This window comes from Narcine bancroftii, chromosome 4 (assembly GCF_036971445.1).
Source record: "Narcine bancroftii isolate sNarBan1 chromosome 4, sNarBan1.hap1, whole genome shotgun sequence".
NCBI lineage: Eukaryota > Metazoa > Chordata > Chondrichthyes > Torpediniformes > Narcinidae > Narcine > Narcine bancroftii.
The window spans coordinates 122757847-122775751 of record NC_091472.1 but is presented as its reverse complement, the minus strand read 5'-3'; the positions used below and the strand labels follow the sequence as shown (position 1 = coordinate 122775751).

General features: G+C 37.7%; 1 protein-coding gene across 2 annotated transcripts in view; it reads right to left on the bottom strand.

Annotated features, from left to right (window-relative positions):
* lrrc74b (leucine rich repeat containing 74B) overlaps nt 1-17905 on the bottom strand; it is a 44019-nt gene that overhangs the window by 15364 nt on the left and 10750 nt on the right. For both annotated transcript variants that reach the window (XM_069932668.1, XM_069932669.1), the window contains exons 5-10: nt 13893-14099; nt 12664-12773; nt 6173-6288; nt 5460-5538; nt 983-1078; nt 183-299 (exon numbers count right to left, since the gene is read on the bottom strand). In XM_069932668.1, coding sequence (XP_069788769.1) covers nt 183-299; nt 983-1078; nt 5460-5538; nt 6173-6288; nt 12664-12773; nt 13893-14099 — 725 coding nt within the window. The remainder of the gene's footprint in view (nt 1-182; nt 300-982; nt 1079-5459; nt 5539-6172; nt 6289-12663; nt 12774-13892; nt 14100-17905) is intronic.

Below are 17905 nucleotides of genomic sequence, written 5' to 3'. Positions count from 1 at the left end.
AAGGTAGGCAGTCAGCACCTTTTTTCCAGGGCAGGAGTAGCAAACACCAGAGGACATCTGTACAAAGTGAAGGGAGGAAAATTTAGGGGAGATATCATGGGTAAGTTTGAAGGGCCTGTACTGTGTTGTAATGTTCTATATAAACTTTTCTGTCAGTCATTAAGACAAGAGTAAATTTTTACCTTGGATCTTGACTTTTTGAAACGATCTACATTCCCCTCATGTTTCACTTCCAGATTTGGAGCCTGGTCTTTTATGCTATTGAACAAGTCCTCAAAATCATTATTAACTCTGATATCCTGTACAGAAATATAAAGAATCAATGCTGTGGTGCTGACTGGATACATAAAAGCAGTTTTAAGTTGAACCAAGTCACCTTAAAGGTGTAAACATTTAATACTACTTGTCTACACCTCCACTTCTTATAAGTCTGCGGAGAATTTATTTAACTTCTACAGCCTGATTTGGAAACTCAAGTGCCCAGTGACAACCCTAGCCAAGTCCATCATTGTCACCCATTTCCAGTCAAGAAGGCAAATAATATTATTAAAGATCCTCATCACCCAGTTATAATCTCTTGCCGCTACCTTTAGGCACCACAGGTAGTAATTTGATTGGTCAAGTTTCTCATTCATACATGCAACATTGGAGACATCATGACCATTATAGATCCTCTTCAGTGGCAGTTTGCCCGAAAGCAGTTGAAGCAAGAACAGACCTTTTCTCCAACACTGGAGAAGGCTTTTATGCATTTGAGATTTTGAAGTGCATTACTGTTGCAGCAATGATGTCAAATCAAATTTATAGTGATCATTAATTACCCTCATTGCTGTAAACTCATCTTCTGTACATAATATTACATAGTTGCTAAACCGCAGCAGAATTTGTTTTTTGTTTCAATTGCATAAAAACATACAACAAAATTCTAGCTAATATTTATATTTTTATACCAAGAATTATTTCAGGACTATAACATACTTACAGAGAAATCCAATGACTTTATGGCACTTTTGGGATTTTCTTTTATAGCTTTCAATATCCCATAACATCCAGCACTCCGCATAGGATTCCGGGCCATCTGTGAACATGGATCATAAAAGCTTCAGTTTTTTTAAGCCACTTCAAATAATAATTATTTGCACTCCTTCTATCCCAGGACTCTTTTGTATCCCTATCAATTGATCTTAAACAAATGTCAGCTTAAGGAGAAATTTCTGCCCAAAATGGGCAACGTCCCATGGGCAGAGAGAATGCTGAACAATCATAGGAACTGCTCACATTAACCATCTGAGACTCCTATATTCATGAAACAATATTTATTTATTTGTAGAGATGAATATTTGTCCTGCCTATGTATTGTTTGTCTGTATGTGTGTTATGTATAGGTATGTGTCTGCGTGCTTTGCACAGAGGACTGAAGAAAGCTGTTTCGTCGGGTTGTACTTGTACAATCAGATGACAATAAAGTTGACTTGCATGCAAGGTCTCATTTTATTCTCACTCATGATACTCAAGTTCAAATATATTGTCACTTGTATTGAAAATGCAGTGATAGAGATTGCCTTGCGAGCATACCAAAAGACATATCATGTATAGGAATGACAAATAAGACACAGTATAGAAGCATTAAGTTACATAGAGAGATCAGTTGGTAAACAGCAAAGGTAATTACTATTTCACTATCGTAAATTTCATTCAGAAACGGCAAGAAAGAAACTTGATCTCAAGCTGTGAACCTTCTTCTAGAGAGGAGATGGGGAAGTGGGTGTATAAAGGGTGATTTGAGTCTTTTGCATGTTGGTTGCTTTTCCAAGGCAGCAAGAGTTATAGGTGGATTTGATGAAGGGGAGGAGGGTGGTGTGTGATGATCTGAACCACATTCACAATCCCCTGCAGTTTTTTGTAGTCTTGTATGGAGCTGTTCCCATACCACACAGTGATGCACCTTGACAGCACTTGTCACGTATACTGATCTCTAAATGACTGAACTATTGATCCTTCTTGGGCTTCCCTCAAGTCTGCACAATCGTGGATAACAACTGAACTTCTGCAGCTCTCATGGGTAGTGAATTCTAAAGATTTGCAAGGTGAAGAAGGTTCATAAATCTTTGAAAGAATAACTCCTTATGATCAAGCACGACCAGATTCACAGATTGTTTCTTTCTTGTTATTATCAGACTTCTGAATGAAATTTACGATAGTGAAACAGTAATTTCCTTTACTGTTTACCAACTGATCTCTCTATGTAACTTAATGCTTCTAAAATGTGTCTTATTTGTTATTGCTATACATGTCTTTTGGTATGCTCGCAAGGCAATCTCTATTACTGCATTTTCAATACAAATGACAATAAACTTGAACTTGAGTATCATGAGTGAGAATAAAATTAACCTTGCGTTCAAGTCAACTTTATTGTCATCTGACTGTACAAGTACAACCCGACGAAACAGCTTTCTTCGGTCCTCGGTGGAAATCACGCAGACACGTACCTATACATAACACACATACTAGACAAACAATACATAACCTGCTTCTGGACATAATAGCTATGGTAAACTCCAGTTCTGTAAACCAAATGGGTAAATTACAACAACTTAGCAGCTGCACAATTTCCTTCTTTCCGCTCCACCATAAATTACTGTTATCCTCTAATATTTTCCTTAAACACCAAAATCTGCAAATGCTGGGGTCAAGTGCAATACATAAAATGCTGGAGAAATAATTTTCCCCAACGTATTTGCCCAAACTTTTTCTCTGCATGCATTAACAAGTCAATAAAATCCATCATTGACATTCCTTGTCCAGTGAGAGCTAAGTATCCCTCCTCCAACCTGTCCCATGCATCTCAACAATTGAACTGTGCTTGCAAGAATCATTCAAGTGACTATTATTGTACCATTTAACTCATTTATACAAGAAGCAAAAAGGATATTGACATTTTCAGGAGTCAAAAAGAGAAGAGAGTTGGGACAGCTTGTGACACAAAAATCACGTGCAGGATATCCTGCAGGGGATAAGATGCAAAAGATTAAAAAAAAATACAAATGGATTTAGGTTGGCATGGTGGTGCAGCAACAAGCACCATTGCCTCACAGCTTTAAGATGAGTGATTCTAACTTCAGTATCTGTCTGGAAAGTATTTCAAAATCTCGAGGTACTAGTTTCTTTCTACAGCCCCAAAAGATGTACTGGTAGGTTGATTTGCGGCTGAAGATGACCATTTGGAGTAAGCTAATAGCAAAACAAATCAAAGGGCTTATCAACACGTGTTGCAGGGCTTCAGGGAAATGTTTGCTTGACAGAAGGATATTAGACTTGCTCAGTTAGCAACTAGATCAGCATGGACAAGTTGGGTTAAAGGGTCTGTTCCATGCAGCAAAACGTTAGGACTCCAAGGACACTGGAACTAATGGGGTGAAACATGAAAGTCTGCAGATGCTGTGACTAGTAAAAACACAAAAGTGCTGGAGAAACTCAACAGGTCTCCCAGCACCCACAGGTGGTAAAGATATATAATTAATGTCTCAGACCTGAGCCCTTTGACAAGGTATGTGCAAAATAAAATGGGAACAAAGACTAGGGAGACGAGCACAGGCCAACATTCAAAAGGTGATAATGAGACATGGACAGGACAGTAGAGGAAAGATGAGGATTGATCAGGGCTCTGTGAATTCAGAGTTGGAGGTAAGGAGTGAGAGGGAAAGGGAAAGAGAGAGAGATAGAGCTAGCGGAAAAGGAAAACAAGGATAGGGGAAGAGGCAAGACAGTTTTGGAGGGAGGGGGAAGTGGAGAGGACGGAAATCAGAGAAGTTGGTGTTAATGCCATTCAGTTGGAAGGTGCCCAGATGGAATATGGAGTTTGGGGTGTGTTCCTCTAATTTGTGGGTGGTTTCAGCCTGGCAGTGGACGAGCCCATGGACAGACATATCAGCATGGATGGGATTGGAAATTGAAATTTACTACAATCACAGCATCTGCAGACTTTCATGTTTCACCTCATTAGTTCCAGTGTCCTTGGAGTCTTAGCATTTTGCTGAATGGAACAGACCCTTTGGCCCAACTTGTCCATGCTGATCTAGTTGCTAACTGAGCAAGTCTAATATCCCTCTGTCAAGCTAGAAGATCCCCACCATTGCAGCATTCAAAGTGAAGGTGCTCAATAAACCAATGTCCCAGTCTGTGTCCAGTCTCTCTGATGTAGAGACGACCACAAAGGGAACACCAAATACTGTAGATGACCCCTGCAGATTCACAAGTGATGTGTTGGTTCACTTGGAAGGACTGTTCGGGGCCCAAAATGGTGGTGAGGGAGGAGGTGTGGGCACATGTAGCATTTCTTGCAGTCATAGGGATAAGTGCCAAGAGGGCAATGGGTGGAAAGGGGAGCACAGACCAGGGAATCATGGAGGGAGTGGTTCCTACAGTAGACAAAGAGGGGAGCAGAGAGGAAGATGTGTCTGGTAGTTCAGTCCCAAAATGGTTATATATCTTTACTTCCTTTGGACACTGTGAAACCTGCTGAGTTTCTCTATCACTTTTGTGTTTTTACTGGAACTAATGTGAAGCTGATATGGATGCAAAGAACTGAATAGTCTCCTTTTGAATTTTCATATAAGACAACTGCAAAGAAACAATGCGTAGCAATCACTGCAGCACCTCTAATGGCACTGACACTACTCTAGTCTTTTCTAAAACTGAATACAAGTGGTTTTAAAAAGGGTGCACACACATCTTTCTCCTTGACTAATGAAAACATAATGCCTTCTGCAAAAAAAAAAATTAGTCTTATGAGGTAATCCCAGTGGAATAGTTGACTGTGTTTGAAATGGGAGTTGTGCTTAAATGAAGCTTGTAAAGTGCTGAGTGTGTAAGAATAATGTTTAGAAAGGTACAATGCACAAATTGCAAAGATCCTTCAGAAGAAAGCTGCACATGCTGGCGACAAAGCAGTTTGTTACTTTGTCGTGATAGACGTATTTCAGTAATGTTCTGACCTTAAAAACTCTAATTTCTTTCTTGCATTGCACCAATCCCTTGGAAAAGACATCTCGAGCAATGTCCTCCAGCTATTGTTTCATGTTTAAGCACCCTTACTCCATGGGAGAAAGGATATTTCACTTTGAATCAACTTTCTGCAGCACGGCCTCACTACGACTTCTTAGAACCTTAATACTTCAGTCACTTCCAATCAAGGATGAGAATTTTCAGCCAGAATCCCTTTAAAGAGGCTGTTTTCCAAAAGTGACCTAGCCTTCTAATGTCACACCCTAGTGCACAATCTGTATCCATAACTCCTTGCAAAACTGACTGCATAGTTACAAACTCATGTAGGAAGTCAATGATCACAATCTGTTCAATTCCCAGATTTAAAAAAAAATCTATAATTAATTATTGATGATTGGGGTAGCTGTATTGCAAAAGGATATTTGATCAGCATACCTGATCATCAGTCTACTTACTTTAAGCACCATTAGAGTGAAATTGGCTTTCAATCCCAATGATAACAACACAGCTCCCTCTGCAGAAATACGATTATTACTAAAAGATAATAAAAACCAAAATAAAAATCAAAACTTTGCAATTTCAGACCAGCACATTTGTATCTGGAAGAGTTTAGTATATTTAATTGGACAAATCCAAGTTAAGATTTCATCAATACACATTTTTCTTATTATTTATAGTTTGTCCTCAAATATTAATCTCAATGGGTAACACTGTTTCATCACTGTCCTTCTAAAAGGATATATTATCTGGTCTGATGTATAAGGGACTCCACAACACCAACATGATTCGACTTTTATGTGCCTCTAAAATGGTCTAAAAACCATTCAGTTCAAGGATATTGGTACATGCGAACAGCTAATTAAAGAAGAAATACAGGTTGTCAATCCAGAGAACCACTTATTCTCTTGTCAATAATTGGTCCCTCTCATGACAAGACACTTCTCCTCGAGCTGACTGTTGCAAAGAATCATACCTAACTTGACAAGATCTACTAACTAGTTGGAAAACTCCAAAAACTTGCCATGAAATCTACATTAATTTCTTTAAAAAAAAATCACTTCAATTTGGAATAATTATTTGATAAAACTAATTTGAATATGAATACTTTTCTTCATATGAACTATTTTATATAGTTTTAAAATATAAAATCATGGAACCATTGGTGTACCTGATATTCAGATGTTCTAGAACATTGTTAACTTTAAGTGCTTCTCCAAGAGCTTTTGCTCCCTCATTCCCAAATCCATTATATGACAAATCCAGTACCCTCAGAAAAATGTTATCCTGTATGATAGAAAATAGACTGTAACTATTTGCTATTGAAAGGGACAAATTTGTAATATTTGAACATATCAATTTCTGGACCAAACATCAAGTTTAAAGTCTGTCCATATTACAGTCCAAAGATCAAAAACTGATGGAAATGATTATGATTCAAATGTAGATTTTAATGAAAAATTCCACTTTGGTTTTTGTCAGATGATTTTAAGGATTTTTCTGATATTGATAATGCAAAGTTGAAGCCTGGCTCTGCACCCTGAAAACATAAAGCAGCCCATGGAATGTTTAAAAAAAAAAGAAAAAAAATTGCAAGAAATGTAGAACTAATTAAGGAAAGAATAGAATGTATGGAAGTAAAATATAAAACTGTGAATTCTATTTTTCTTACTCCAAAAAAAAACCACTGGAGGAACTCAGTGGGTTGAATTCCTCCATCAGATTGTTTTGTTGCTCCAGAAGCCGTCATTTGCAGTTACCTAGAGCGTCCTGTAGAAGTTCTTGATGACCATCTTATATTGTCTTCATTTATACCCATTCCGAGAAGGGGAAACAAACATTCTTTCTATATTTTCAAATCTTTATTCCACTCCTGACTTTCTGTCTTGGAGACAGCCAGCAATATTACAGGGTACCTTATCAATGCCAGTTAGGAACAGTAATAAATTACATTAACTGTATGGGCAGGCACAAGTTGAATTTCATGTATATTACATGACACTAAAAGGAATTTTAAATCTTTTCTTTTGAAGTAACAAAGATGGTTGACAATAGTAATATGATGTAATTTATTGGCATTCCTAATAGCTTTGATAAGGTATCCCTGAAATTTCTAATCATAAGGTGAGACCAGTGGTTCTCAACCTTTTTTGCCCTAGGCCCCACTTTAATTTTTCAAAAACGTATGCCCCCACCATTGGCGGAAAAAGTTATATATTCAAAAGAAGTTTTAATTAAATAATTTGTTGGAAGTGTATTTCAATGCAATTAAGGTTGGGAATACAATATGTCAACCACCTCAAGCACACATTCAACAATTGCTGTCACGTCACTTGCCCCCAACGCTGGCTGCAGATTTTTTTTATTCAAGGAACTAATTTTGTTAGTTTCAACCTTAAATCTCCACCTTTTGTAATTTCCAGTCAGTTTCTCTTAAATTGTAGCAAGTCACTAACAGCACTGAAACCACATTCTACTAAATAAGATGATGGAAAACATATCAATAGTTCCCTTGGGTATTTCTTTCGATCTGGTTAGACAGTCATATCATGGTTCCTTTAATTTTGAACAGAGTTTTCACAGATTCATCATGTTGCAACTTGGATAACTCCTCTCGGAATTGCTCTGGAACTTCAGAATAGTCCACCAGCAATGGCTGAGTTGACCAAGAGGGAAAATCCATTGCCTTTAAATCACAAAATCTATCATTAAAGTCAGTAATCAACATTTTCAAATAGTCAACAATGATGTTTGTAGCAGCATTAGTTACCTCACACTTATTCAACCAATAGAATTGATTGAAATTTCTTGCAGAAATATTCCTTTGGCATAATTCTAGAAGTGTCATGAATCCAAATATCTTTGTTTTTGCATCAACGAGAGTCATATTTGATACTTGGAGTTGCTTGCTCAATGTACTTAGTTTCTCAAAAATGCCCGTCAAGTAACCCACATAAGCTTTATTATCTGTTGTTAGCAAGAACTTCATTTCAAGTTTATTCTTTAAAAACTTGCTGAGGAGTTCAAACAGTTCTATAAACCTTTTGAAGCAGTTTCCCTTCGACAACCACCTTATTTCAATGTGAAGCAATAACCTCATGTTCTGCATTTTTAATCAACACCAAACTGCTTAAACAAACATTCACATTTAGCATTAACTTTGATGGCATAATACACGATTACAGATTACAGTATCTCATGTAGAACAGGGGGAACTTTCTTGGCAACTAAGTTTTCTCGGTGGATAACACAATGCACAACCAACATGTTTGGATTTTTATCCTTCATTAATTTTTAAACATCCTGTTTTTTACCCATCATAGCAGGTGCACAAGATACAATGTTTCCTTATGTTTTTTTCATTCTCAACCAAATCATTTTTGAGCTTGCTGTAGATATCAACTGTAGTAGTGTTTGTTTCTAATGATTCACAAAACATCTCTTCTTGAAACTCTTCCTGATCAATATATCTCGTGTATGCCAATAACAGAGCCTCACTGTCCTGTACAGTAGATTCAGCCAGTTGTTTTGAGAACTTCTGTGATTTCAACTTCTCAATAAGCTGTTTTTTCAACATCTTGACCAATATCATCTATTCTGTTGCAGACAGTATTATTACTCAATGGCATTGCTTGGACATCTTTGTCACTCTATTGCAGAACTATTCTGAGAAACAATGATATTGTGGGTTTAATCAGTTCTTCCCCAATCGTATGATTCTTCCCATATTTTGCTATCAACAAAGAAATTTCATAGCTAGCATTAAGGGTACCATGCAGGGCTGTAGTTTGCACAGCAAATAATGAAGTGGTTTTTGATCTATTTTCAAACTTATCTTTCAGTGATTTTAAATATTCCAATTTTGAATCGACATGGTTAGGATGTTTTATCCTCAAGTGAGCTTCAAGATGGCCTGCTTTCAGTGATTCATTTGTCAAAGTCTGTTGGCATAATAGCAAAAAGGTGCAAGTTCATCGTGTACAGCAAGTGTAAACCCAAAATTCAAGAATTCTACTGAATATTGACGAATGTTTTGCTTGTTTAGTCTGCTCATTTTGAATACACAACAGTGCGAGCTCCCTGAAACAGATTGATAAACAGCTCAAGCTCCCTGAAACAGATTAATCAATGTTTTATTATGTCTTAGAATTTAAATATGTAATAAAAGTAATGATCGAATCAAAGGAAGAATACAGACCCTAAAAACAACATGAAAAAACACTAGTGCGATTTCTGACATTTTTTCCCCTCGCACAGTGCATCAAAACTGTGCTAGCCTTGTGCTTTGCTTTCTGGGTCCCTTTTTTTCACAATTTTGATGCCCCCCATCAATACGCTGTAGAGCACATCGAAAGAACCAAAGACTTATTGATCCAAACCAAGGCTTTTATTAACTAAAAGACTGGAGCAGATCACAAGTAGGTGGACCAGTCCAGAATGACCTGGTCTGGCTAGGAGCAATCCTTTAAGACCTGCCAGTAGGTGTGGCTACACTCTCAGCCAATCACAGTCATCCTACACTACCATCTGTACATATACACATTGGTGATAGAATCTGTACTATCACATATGCTAGTGCACAAAAATACATGCAGATACAGGTCTCACTCACCACTGAACCAAAAAAGAAAAGGGGTATGGACAGACACGATTGTTTTTTTTGGTATATTTTATTTATAATTTTTAAATCACAACATCAATTATATATTCATACAGTAAGTATATAAGTGAATTTAAAAAACCCAACCTCCTTCATCCACCCCACTAACTCCCACCCTCCTCCCCCTTCTACCCACTATGAAGAAAGGAGACCATCACTTAAAAAGAAACATTCAACAATTTAGCTGTGGAAACTGAAACACCTACCAGAATGGATTGAGAGGTTAAATCTTCAAACCAAGAATTTTTAGGTATGGACTCCATACTTCAACAAAAAAAAGATGTTTATCCCTCAAATTATACATGATCTTTTCTAAAGGAATACAGGATTTCATTTCAGTATGCCATCTTTGCATTCCGAAAACGAAATTAGGTTTCCAAGTAATGGCCAAACATTTTTTTTTTTTTTTTAAGAAACAGCCAAAGCTAAATGTAAAAATTCAATTTGATACATAGAAAATCTTAATCCTAAAGCAATTGAATTAATATCCCCTAATAAAAAAAACATTGGATTAAACTGAAGACTAACTTTTAATACTTGCTCCAAAAATAATTCAACTTGTATCCAAAAAGTCTCAACCTCCATATTTTCAGAATTATTATAAAGCTGCACAATTGAAATTTATTAATGGAATGTTTGATTTAAATAAACCTTCAATTTGGGAGAGTATAGAGTTAGATAAAATTGATGAGAAATTTATGTCAGAATTTATTTACAAATGGAATTCAAAATTGTTAATTGGTAGAGATCCACCAATATTGAAACATTTAATTGAAATATGGAATAAAATTGATTATTGGATAGGTGGAAAAGGAAAGATTTCAGTGAAAATGCCTTTATATCAAAATAAACTTTTTCCTTTTACTGTCAATAATCAGTTTTTGAAGATATGGTATCAACTGGGGATTTAAAAAATTGAAGATTGTTTTGAGGCAGGGAAATTTGTATCTTTTAATCAGATGAAGGAAAATTTTCAAGTTCATAGTAATACTTTTTTTGACCATTATCAGGTAAAAGCCTTTTTATTGAAAAAATTAGGTCATATTTTAAAATTACCTAGACAATCTGTTTTGGAATTATTACTTACTAAAGAAGAAACAAATAAATTTATTTCTGAAATGTGTTATTACAAAATAAAATGTCTAAATTAAATGTTCATAAATCATAAAATGGGAATCTGATTTAAATAGGAAGATAGATGAAAATGTTTGGAGAAATTTATGTAAGGATAGTATAACTAAGGTTATAAATGTAAGATATAGATTAGTACTGTTGTGTATGCACTCACACAATTAAGACTCGGAGATGTGATGCTTTCTCATCCTTTACATCTAACATGGCAGCTGACACACAGGATTCTAATGGAAGGGTGACATGATGTAGGTATCATGATGTCCAGCAGAGGGCGGGCTTATACCCAACAAGTAAAATATAATTTTTTACATCAATTATATTTAATCCCTCAAAAATTAAATTAATTTAATTTCTTCGGATTTGTGTTTTTGATGTGGAGAAGAGACAGGTACAGTACTTTTTTTCATTTGATTCAGAGACATGATTGTTGAGATAATTTGGAATCCTCATCACTAATGAGATCATTTGGAATGGATGATAATTAGACTGGTCAGAAAAAAATAATGTTAACTAAAGATAACAGTTAAAATAAGTAAAAAACATCAGAAGAGCAAAAACACATGATGAAAATAAAAAGAATAAAATGATTACCACAAATGTGTTGTACTGACAGTATTGCCAAGTCATATCTTTCATACCAACATAATAAGTTACCAACTTCTTAATTATTTCCCAAAATATTCCTATGCCCCACTAAAATATTCCCATGCAGACTCAGGAGTGTAGCAGAATGGATTGAAGGCAGTGGGATGGGGTATGGGATATTTTAAAATATGGATAGAAAGAGTGCTTCCACTTATGGAGATGGGTGTAAATGAAGACAATACAAGATAGTGTTACAAGATCAAACCAGTAACCACAAAGGAGGCATATCACACAGGGGAAAAGATGAACAATTACTTTATTAACAAAAAAATTCACCTTCAAACTTTAATTCAAAATCCCCCCCTTTTATAACAATGCCCACTGGTTACTATGCAAATCTCTATAACAGTGTAAAACTAATAAATTCCCCAGCCTAAATATAACATACATAATCAAAGTCTAAGCTACACTTCCAACCAGCCCACAGAAAAACTTAGACACAAAACAAACACAAAACCCACAAAACTTCGATCTCAACCAAAGCAAAGATCATAAACAAAATTCAGTTTGTTTGGTAAAGTGAAGCCAAAAGATCTTTGAGAGAGAGAGAGAGAGAGAGGAGAGAGAGAGGAGAGAGAGAGGAGAGAGAGAGGAGAGAGAGAAGAGAGAGAGAAGAGAGAGAGAAGAGAGAGAGAAGAGAGAGAGAAGAGAGAGAGAAGAGAGAGCGCACAAAATTCAAAGTTGTCTTGTGTTGCTTGCAGAGAGAGGAACCACTGGCTTAGTCTGGATCCTTCTGGCTGCCTTCGGAATGTTCATCCTTTTTGAAATCCCAACATTCTAAACTGTGCTCCAGTCAATGACTCATGCTATGGGCCTTCTTCCACTTCACAGCACCCCCAGTGGTGGTTTATCATCCAAGTCCAGAAATTTATTTTCATCTTCTGCACATGCTCAATCTGTCTCTCACTCTCTCAGCAGTCCACCTTCACCTTGGCTTTCTATGGCAAACTGTCACTTTTTAACATAAAACCACACAACACATAGGCCAATACACAACACAGAGCTCTTTAACAATAGTCATTGGTAGGAAACTCAAAAGATGGATAGGAGCAGGTCTAGGCCATTTGGCCTTGAGAACTACTCCACCATTCAATGGTATAATGACTTAAATACCTTGTTCCTGGCTTCTCCAAATATTGGTTGATCATTATAGTATTAGGAAATATTCATCTCCTTCTTGAATATATTTAAAGATTAATTGTCTAAAGACTTGTAGTACCTACCCGGAGGCCTTCTGCTATTCCTATGCATCCCTTGCCACGCAGATAGTTCCAACTTAGGTTCAGTTCTTTCAGCCCAGCATTTTCTGCAATGGCATTTCCCAGCTCATTTCCTTGGAAAGTGATAGGTTAGGAAAGCAAATCATATTAGTAAAACCTAATAATCTGCTTCTCCAAGCTATGCATATGACTAGCCCCCAGAACCATTCTTTTCAATTTCTTTTATACAGTCCAAAGCCTCTAAAGTGTGTTTTCCAGAACTGGATGCAATAGACTGGACTGCCTTGGCTATTGCCAGTCACATCAATGTGCAAGTAGTTTAATGGAAACGCACAGAACTTTGGAAATGGCGTGGAAGGCTGGATCTGACGTCAGTGGACTCAGTCTTGAGAATTATACATGAACTATGTTATGACCCTGCACTGTCAGCACTGGAATTGGACACTCTTAATTTCAATGTAATCAGGGTAAATATTTAAGAAGTGTATATACTGGAAGGAGGAGCACAACCTCTTCAAATATTTCAGAGGCAACAGGCAGGGCATAGTATTTAAATAAAGTTTTGTATTACATTAATATTATTTTACTCTATATTTTATGTCAGAGATGTTTAAAAACTTAAAATCATTTATAACTTTTACATCTGGCAAGGCTCTGTCTCCAGTTTCGTTTCCTGTCAGGTGCACTAAGTGATGGGGCTCACCCACAGACTTCTCAGTGCTGTAATCTAGAATTAAGTCTGTGGGAGTGAAATTAATTGCAGGCACCAGTGCCAAGTGGTCAGAGCATTCCAGCATGATCTGGTCCATTTTCCATTCTATGTTGAACTCGTGTTTTACAAAAGATTAGTGCCACTAGTATTTCTCTGCATTATCTACTTGTATTTACAAAGGATCAGGATCCCTGACCTTTTATTAATAGCTTTGTTATCTGCCAACCACAGTCAAAGATGTATGCTTAAATACCCGCAAGACTCTTTGATACTGCATTCCTGGTAACATTCTAGTTCGATTGCATTGTCTGGCCCGGCCTTGAATTGTTACAATCTGCCCTCTTACCAATTTGCTCGTCTCCAATCTGTTCCCCTTACCATCCTATCGACTAGTTAAAACTTGGAGTATAGAGCACCAATTCTTTTAGCATATTTTGATGAACATATTTGAAGCTTATGACTCAAGACGACTTACTGGTATGAAAATAAAAATTGGGAAGCATATGTGGCCTAACCGTACCTACAGCATTGCTGATCCTGTTGTGACTCAGGTTTAAGATCTGCAACTTGAGTGGATTGCTTATAGGTTCAGACAGGTATTTAGCAGCATAATCATCAAAATTATTTCCAGAAAGGACAATCCTTAGCAGAACTGTGTTTTCCATAAGCATGGTGCTGATTGCTTTGGCCCCCTCAGTTCCCAGCTGGTTATCGGACAAGTCAACATCTATATATTAAGAAAGGCATATTGTAATTGTATTTGGTTTACTAAACAAATAAGTCACAAGAATTGTTAAGAATCATTCTGCCATCAAGAAATATACATTTCACAAATGTATAGATGCAAAATTTTATGAATTGCTAATTTAAAGGTGCCCATTAAAGATATTTGTCCAATTGTTTATCTTGATTAAAGTCAAATAGATAGCATCAGGAAGCTAAAATCTAGACCATCATCTCAATTTACTAGCTGTTGGATTTTGGCATCACGTGTAGTATTCCGATTTGTCATCTTAATTGAAAACTTGTTAAGATTGATGTCATTTGTGCATTTCCTCAGGATCAACCACTCAAATTGAAGCTCAAGATAGTGAGGCTCATTCGGATTTGTAAACCAGCCCTAGGATAACAGGCAGGTATTCAAATTGCCAGCTCAAGACTAGTGTTAAATCTGAAGCTTATTTTTGAGATGCAACTATTCATTCAATTTATTAATGATATAGAATAGAGAGCCATGTAGTCAAGCCTGCCACTGACACAAAGATAATAATGTATATGGATGCTTGTAAGCAGAAACTGCAAAAAAAATTAAGTGAATTGGTCAAAGTAAGGCAAAGGATTTCACTGCAGGAAAGCATGACATGATGTTGGGCCTAAAAGATAAACTACAGTAAAGCTCCAATAATCCAGAGTCTGACTGTAAAAACAAAAAATCATGGTAGTTTGACATTTCAGAATCAGAACTGTCCTGAAATTCAGTGTTTTGCGGCAGCGTCATATATTACAAACATACATATTATAATCATCTGATGACATTACTATAAAAAATAAAATAATAATAACAATAAGAGTGGATGAAAAGTAAAGCAGTGTCTTTGGTTCATTGATTACTCAGGAATCTGATGGCAGTGGGGAAGAAGCTATCCTTGTGCCACTGAGTGCTCGTCTTTAGGCTCCTATACCTTTTTCCCCCCAATGGTAACAGAGTGAAGAGGGCATGGGGTCCTTGATGATCGAGGCTGCTTTTTTTTTTAAAAAAAAAAGACTCCACCCCACGTAGGCATCTTCAATGAAGAGAAGTCTGGTGCCTGTGATGTCGCGGGCTGAGAATTGGGGTCTCCATACCAGACAGCGACACAACCAGACACATAGAAGTTTAAAAGAGTCTTCGGTGACATATTGAACCGCCTTAGACACCTCACAAAGTATAGCCGCTGCTTAGCCTTCTTCATGATTACATTAACATGGAGGCTCCAGGACAGATCCTTGAAGATGTTGACACCCAGGAATTTGTTCTTGACCCTCTCCACTACTGAGCCCTCAATGAGGACTGGGTCGTGCTCCTCTGACTTCCTCCTGAAGTCCACAATCATCTCATTGGTTTGCTGACATCGAGCACAAGCTTGCCATCGTTACACCATTCATTGAGCTGATCTACTTCCCTCCTGTACGCTTCCTCAATGCCGTTTGTGATTCTGCTGACAACTGTGATGTTATCGCCAAACTTGGAGATGGCATTGGGATTGTGTCTGGCCACACATGAGCAGTGGGCTAAGCAAGTATCCTTGGGGTGCACCTGTGTTGATGATCAGCTAGGAGGAGATGTTGTTTCTAATTCATACAGATTGTGATCTTCAAATGAGAAAGTCAAGGATCCAGTTGCAGAGGCGGGTACAGAGGCCTAGAGTTTGCAGCTTCATGACCAACACAAAGGGAATAATGGTATTGAAGGTCGAGCTGTCTATGAAGAGCAGCCGTACTTATGAATTGCTGTTTTCGAGGCAATCCAGAGCTGAGTGGAGAGCCAGCGATTGTGACAACAGGAAAATTGCAGTGGGTCCAGATCTTTGCTTAGGTACATGTTAATTCTGGCCATGACCAGCCTCTCAAAGCATTTAATCACAGTAGAATTTAGTGCTATTGGGCGGTAGTTGTTGAGGCAGCCAACCTACTCTTCTTGGGTACTGGGATGATTGATGTTTTTTTGAAGCTGATGGGAACCTCTGGCTGTCACAATAAGAGGCTGAAAATGTCTGAATATTCGGGCTAGTTGGTTAGCACAGATTTTCAGTACTCTGCCAGGTACGCCGCTAGGGCCTAATGCCTCTTGAATGATGTTCTGACATTGCCATCAGAGACAGATATCACAGGGTCTTCAGCCTTTTCAGGGATTCTAGTAGTCATTGCTTAGTTCTTCTTCTCAAAGCAGGGATAGAAGGTGTTCAGCTCATTGGGTAGTGAAGCATTGCAGTAATCTCTAGTGTTTGCCTTCTCTTTGCAATGGCCAGCACTCCCTGCCATAGCTGGGACGTATCCGTGTCTGTCTCTAGTTTCTTGTGGAATTCTCACTTTGCTTTGGAGATGGCCTTCTGCAGGTTGTACTTGCACTTGTAAAGATCTTGATCACCAGCTTTAAACGCTCATGATCTTGCCCTCAGCAGGTCGCAGATTCTCTGATTCATCCAGGGCTTCTGGTTGGGGGACACCCGGTATTTACGCAGGTCTTGAAGAAGTCGGTAACACCCATTCCATATTCATTCAAGTCTATGGATGAGTTATTGAATATGTACCAGTCCACTGATTCAAAGCAGTCCTGCCTCCCTCAACCACACCTTCGTCATCTTCACCACTGGTGCTGTGGTCTTCAGTCTTTGCTTATATGCTGAATGTGAAGCAAACTGATTATTTTTTACATTTGATCTGCACTTTGTCCCAAGATTTCCCAGCAACATTTCCTGATCCTTTTATCCACACCAAGCCCTGGTTTCCTGCACTTTACTTAAACACATCACATTCAATGCAAATATATTAAACTACTGTGTAACATAAAAAATGAGATAAAAGCATTGAAGTATTACTAAGAGTACATCCAAAAATGTGGAAAATCTGCTTGTCTGGTACCACCAAAGTACCAAGAGTGCCAGATTACTGGAGTTTTACTGTACTTTACTTGGAAAAGCCTGATCTTATTAGGGACAGTCAGCATGACTTTGAGCAGGGAAAATCATGTTTCATTAACATTTAAAAAAAAGTTTTTTGAGGTGATGAAGATGATTGATGAAGGTAGAGCAGTGGAACATGGAATATTGTGTTCCGTTCTAGTCGTTTCATTGCAGGAAGGATGCAAAAGCTTTGGTAAGTGCGCAGAGGAGATTTACCAGGATGTTGCCTGGATTTGAGAAGATGTCTAATAAGGCAAGGTTAACAGAGCTAGTGGTTTTCTCTTTGAAGGAAGGAGCGATGCGACTTAATATAGGGTTACGAGATTATGAGAGGCAGAGCGGACAGCCAGCACCTTTCTCCCGGGGCAAAGTTACAGGTTAACTCGTGTGGCAAAAACACAAAAGTCCGCAGACACGGTGATTGTAGTAAAAACATAAAAGTTGGAGGAACACAGCAGGTCTTGCAACATCAAAGGAGGTAAAGATACATTTCCAATGTTTTGAACCTGAGCTCTTCCTCAAGTTATGAGCAAAAAGCAGGTGAGGGCTTAAATTATAAGGCTGGTGATAAGGGAAGAATGGGAGATGTACAGACTTACAGACATAAGATGAGTCAGACAGAAAAGGGAAAGAAAACGTCAGATCTAGAGGAAAAGAGACATAAGATGGGTGTGGGGGGGAATAAGACTTAATGGAAACTGGAGGTTGATGTTAACTTTATTTGGTTGGAGGGTGCCCAGACAGAATACGAGGGGTTGTTCCCCCAATTTGCGAGCAGTCTCAGCCTGGCAGTGCACGAGACCATGGAGACATGTTGGAAAGGGAATGGGATGGGGAAATCAAAAGGAGTTGAAACTGGGAGATCCATGTA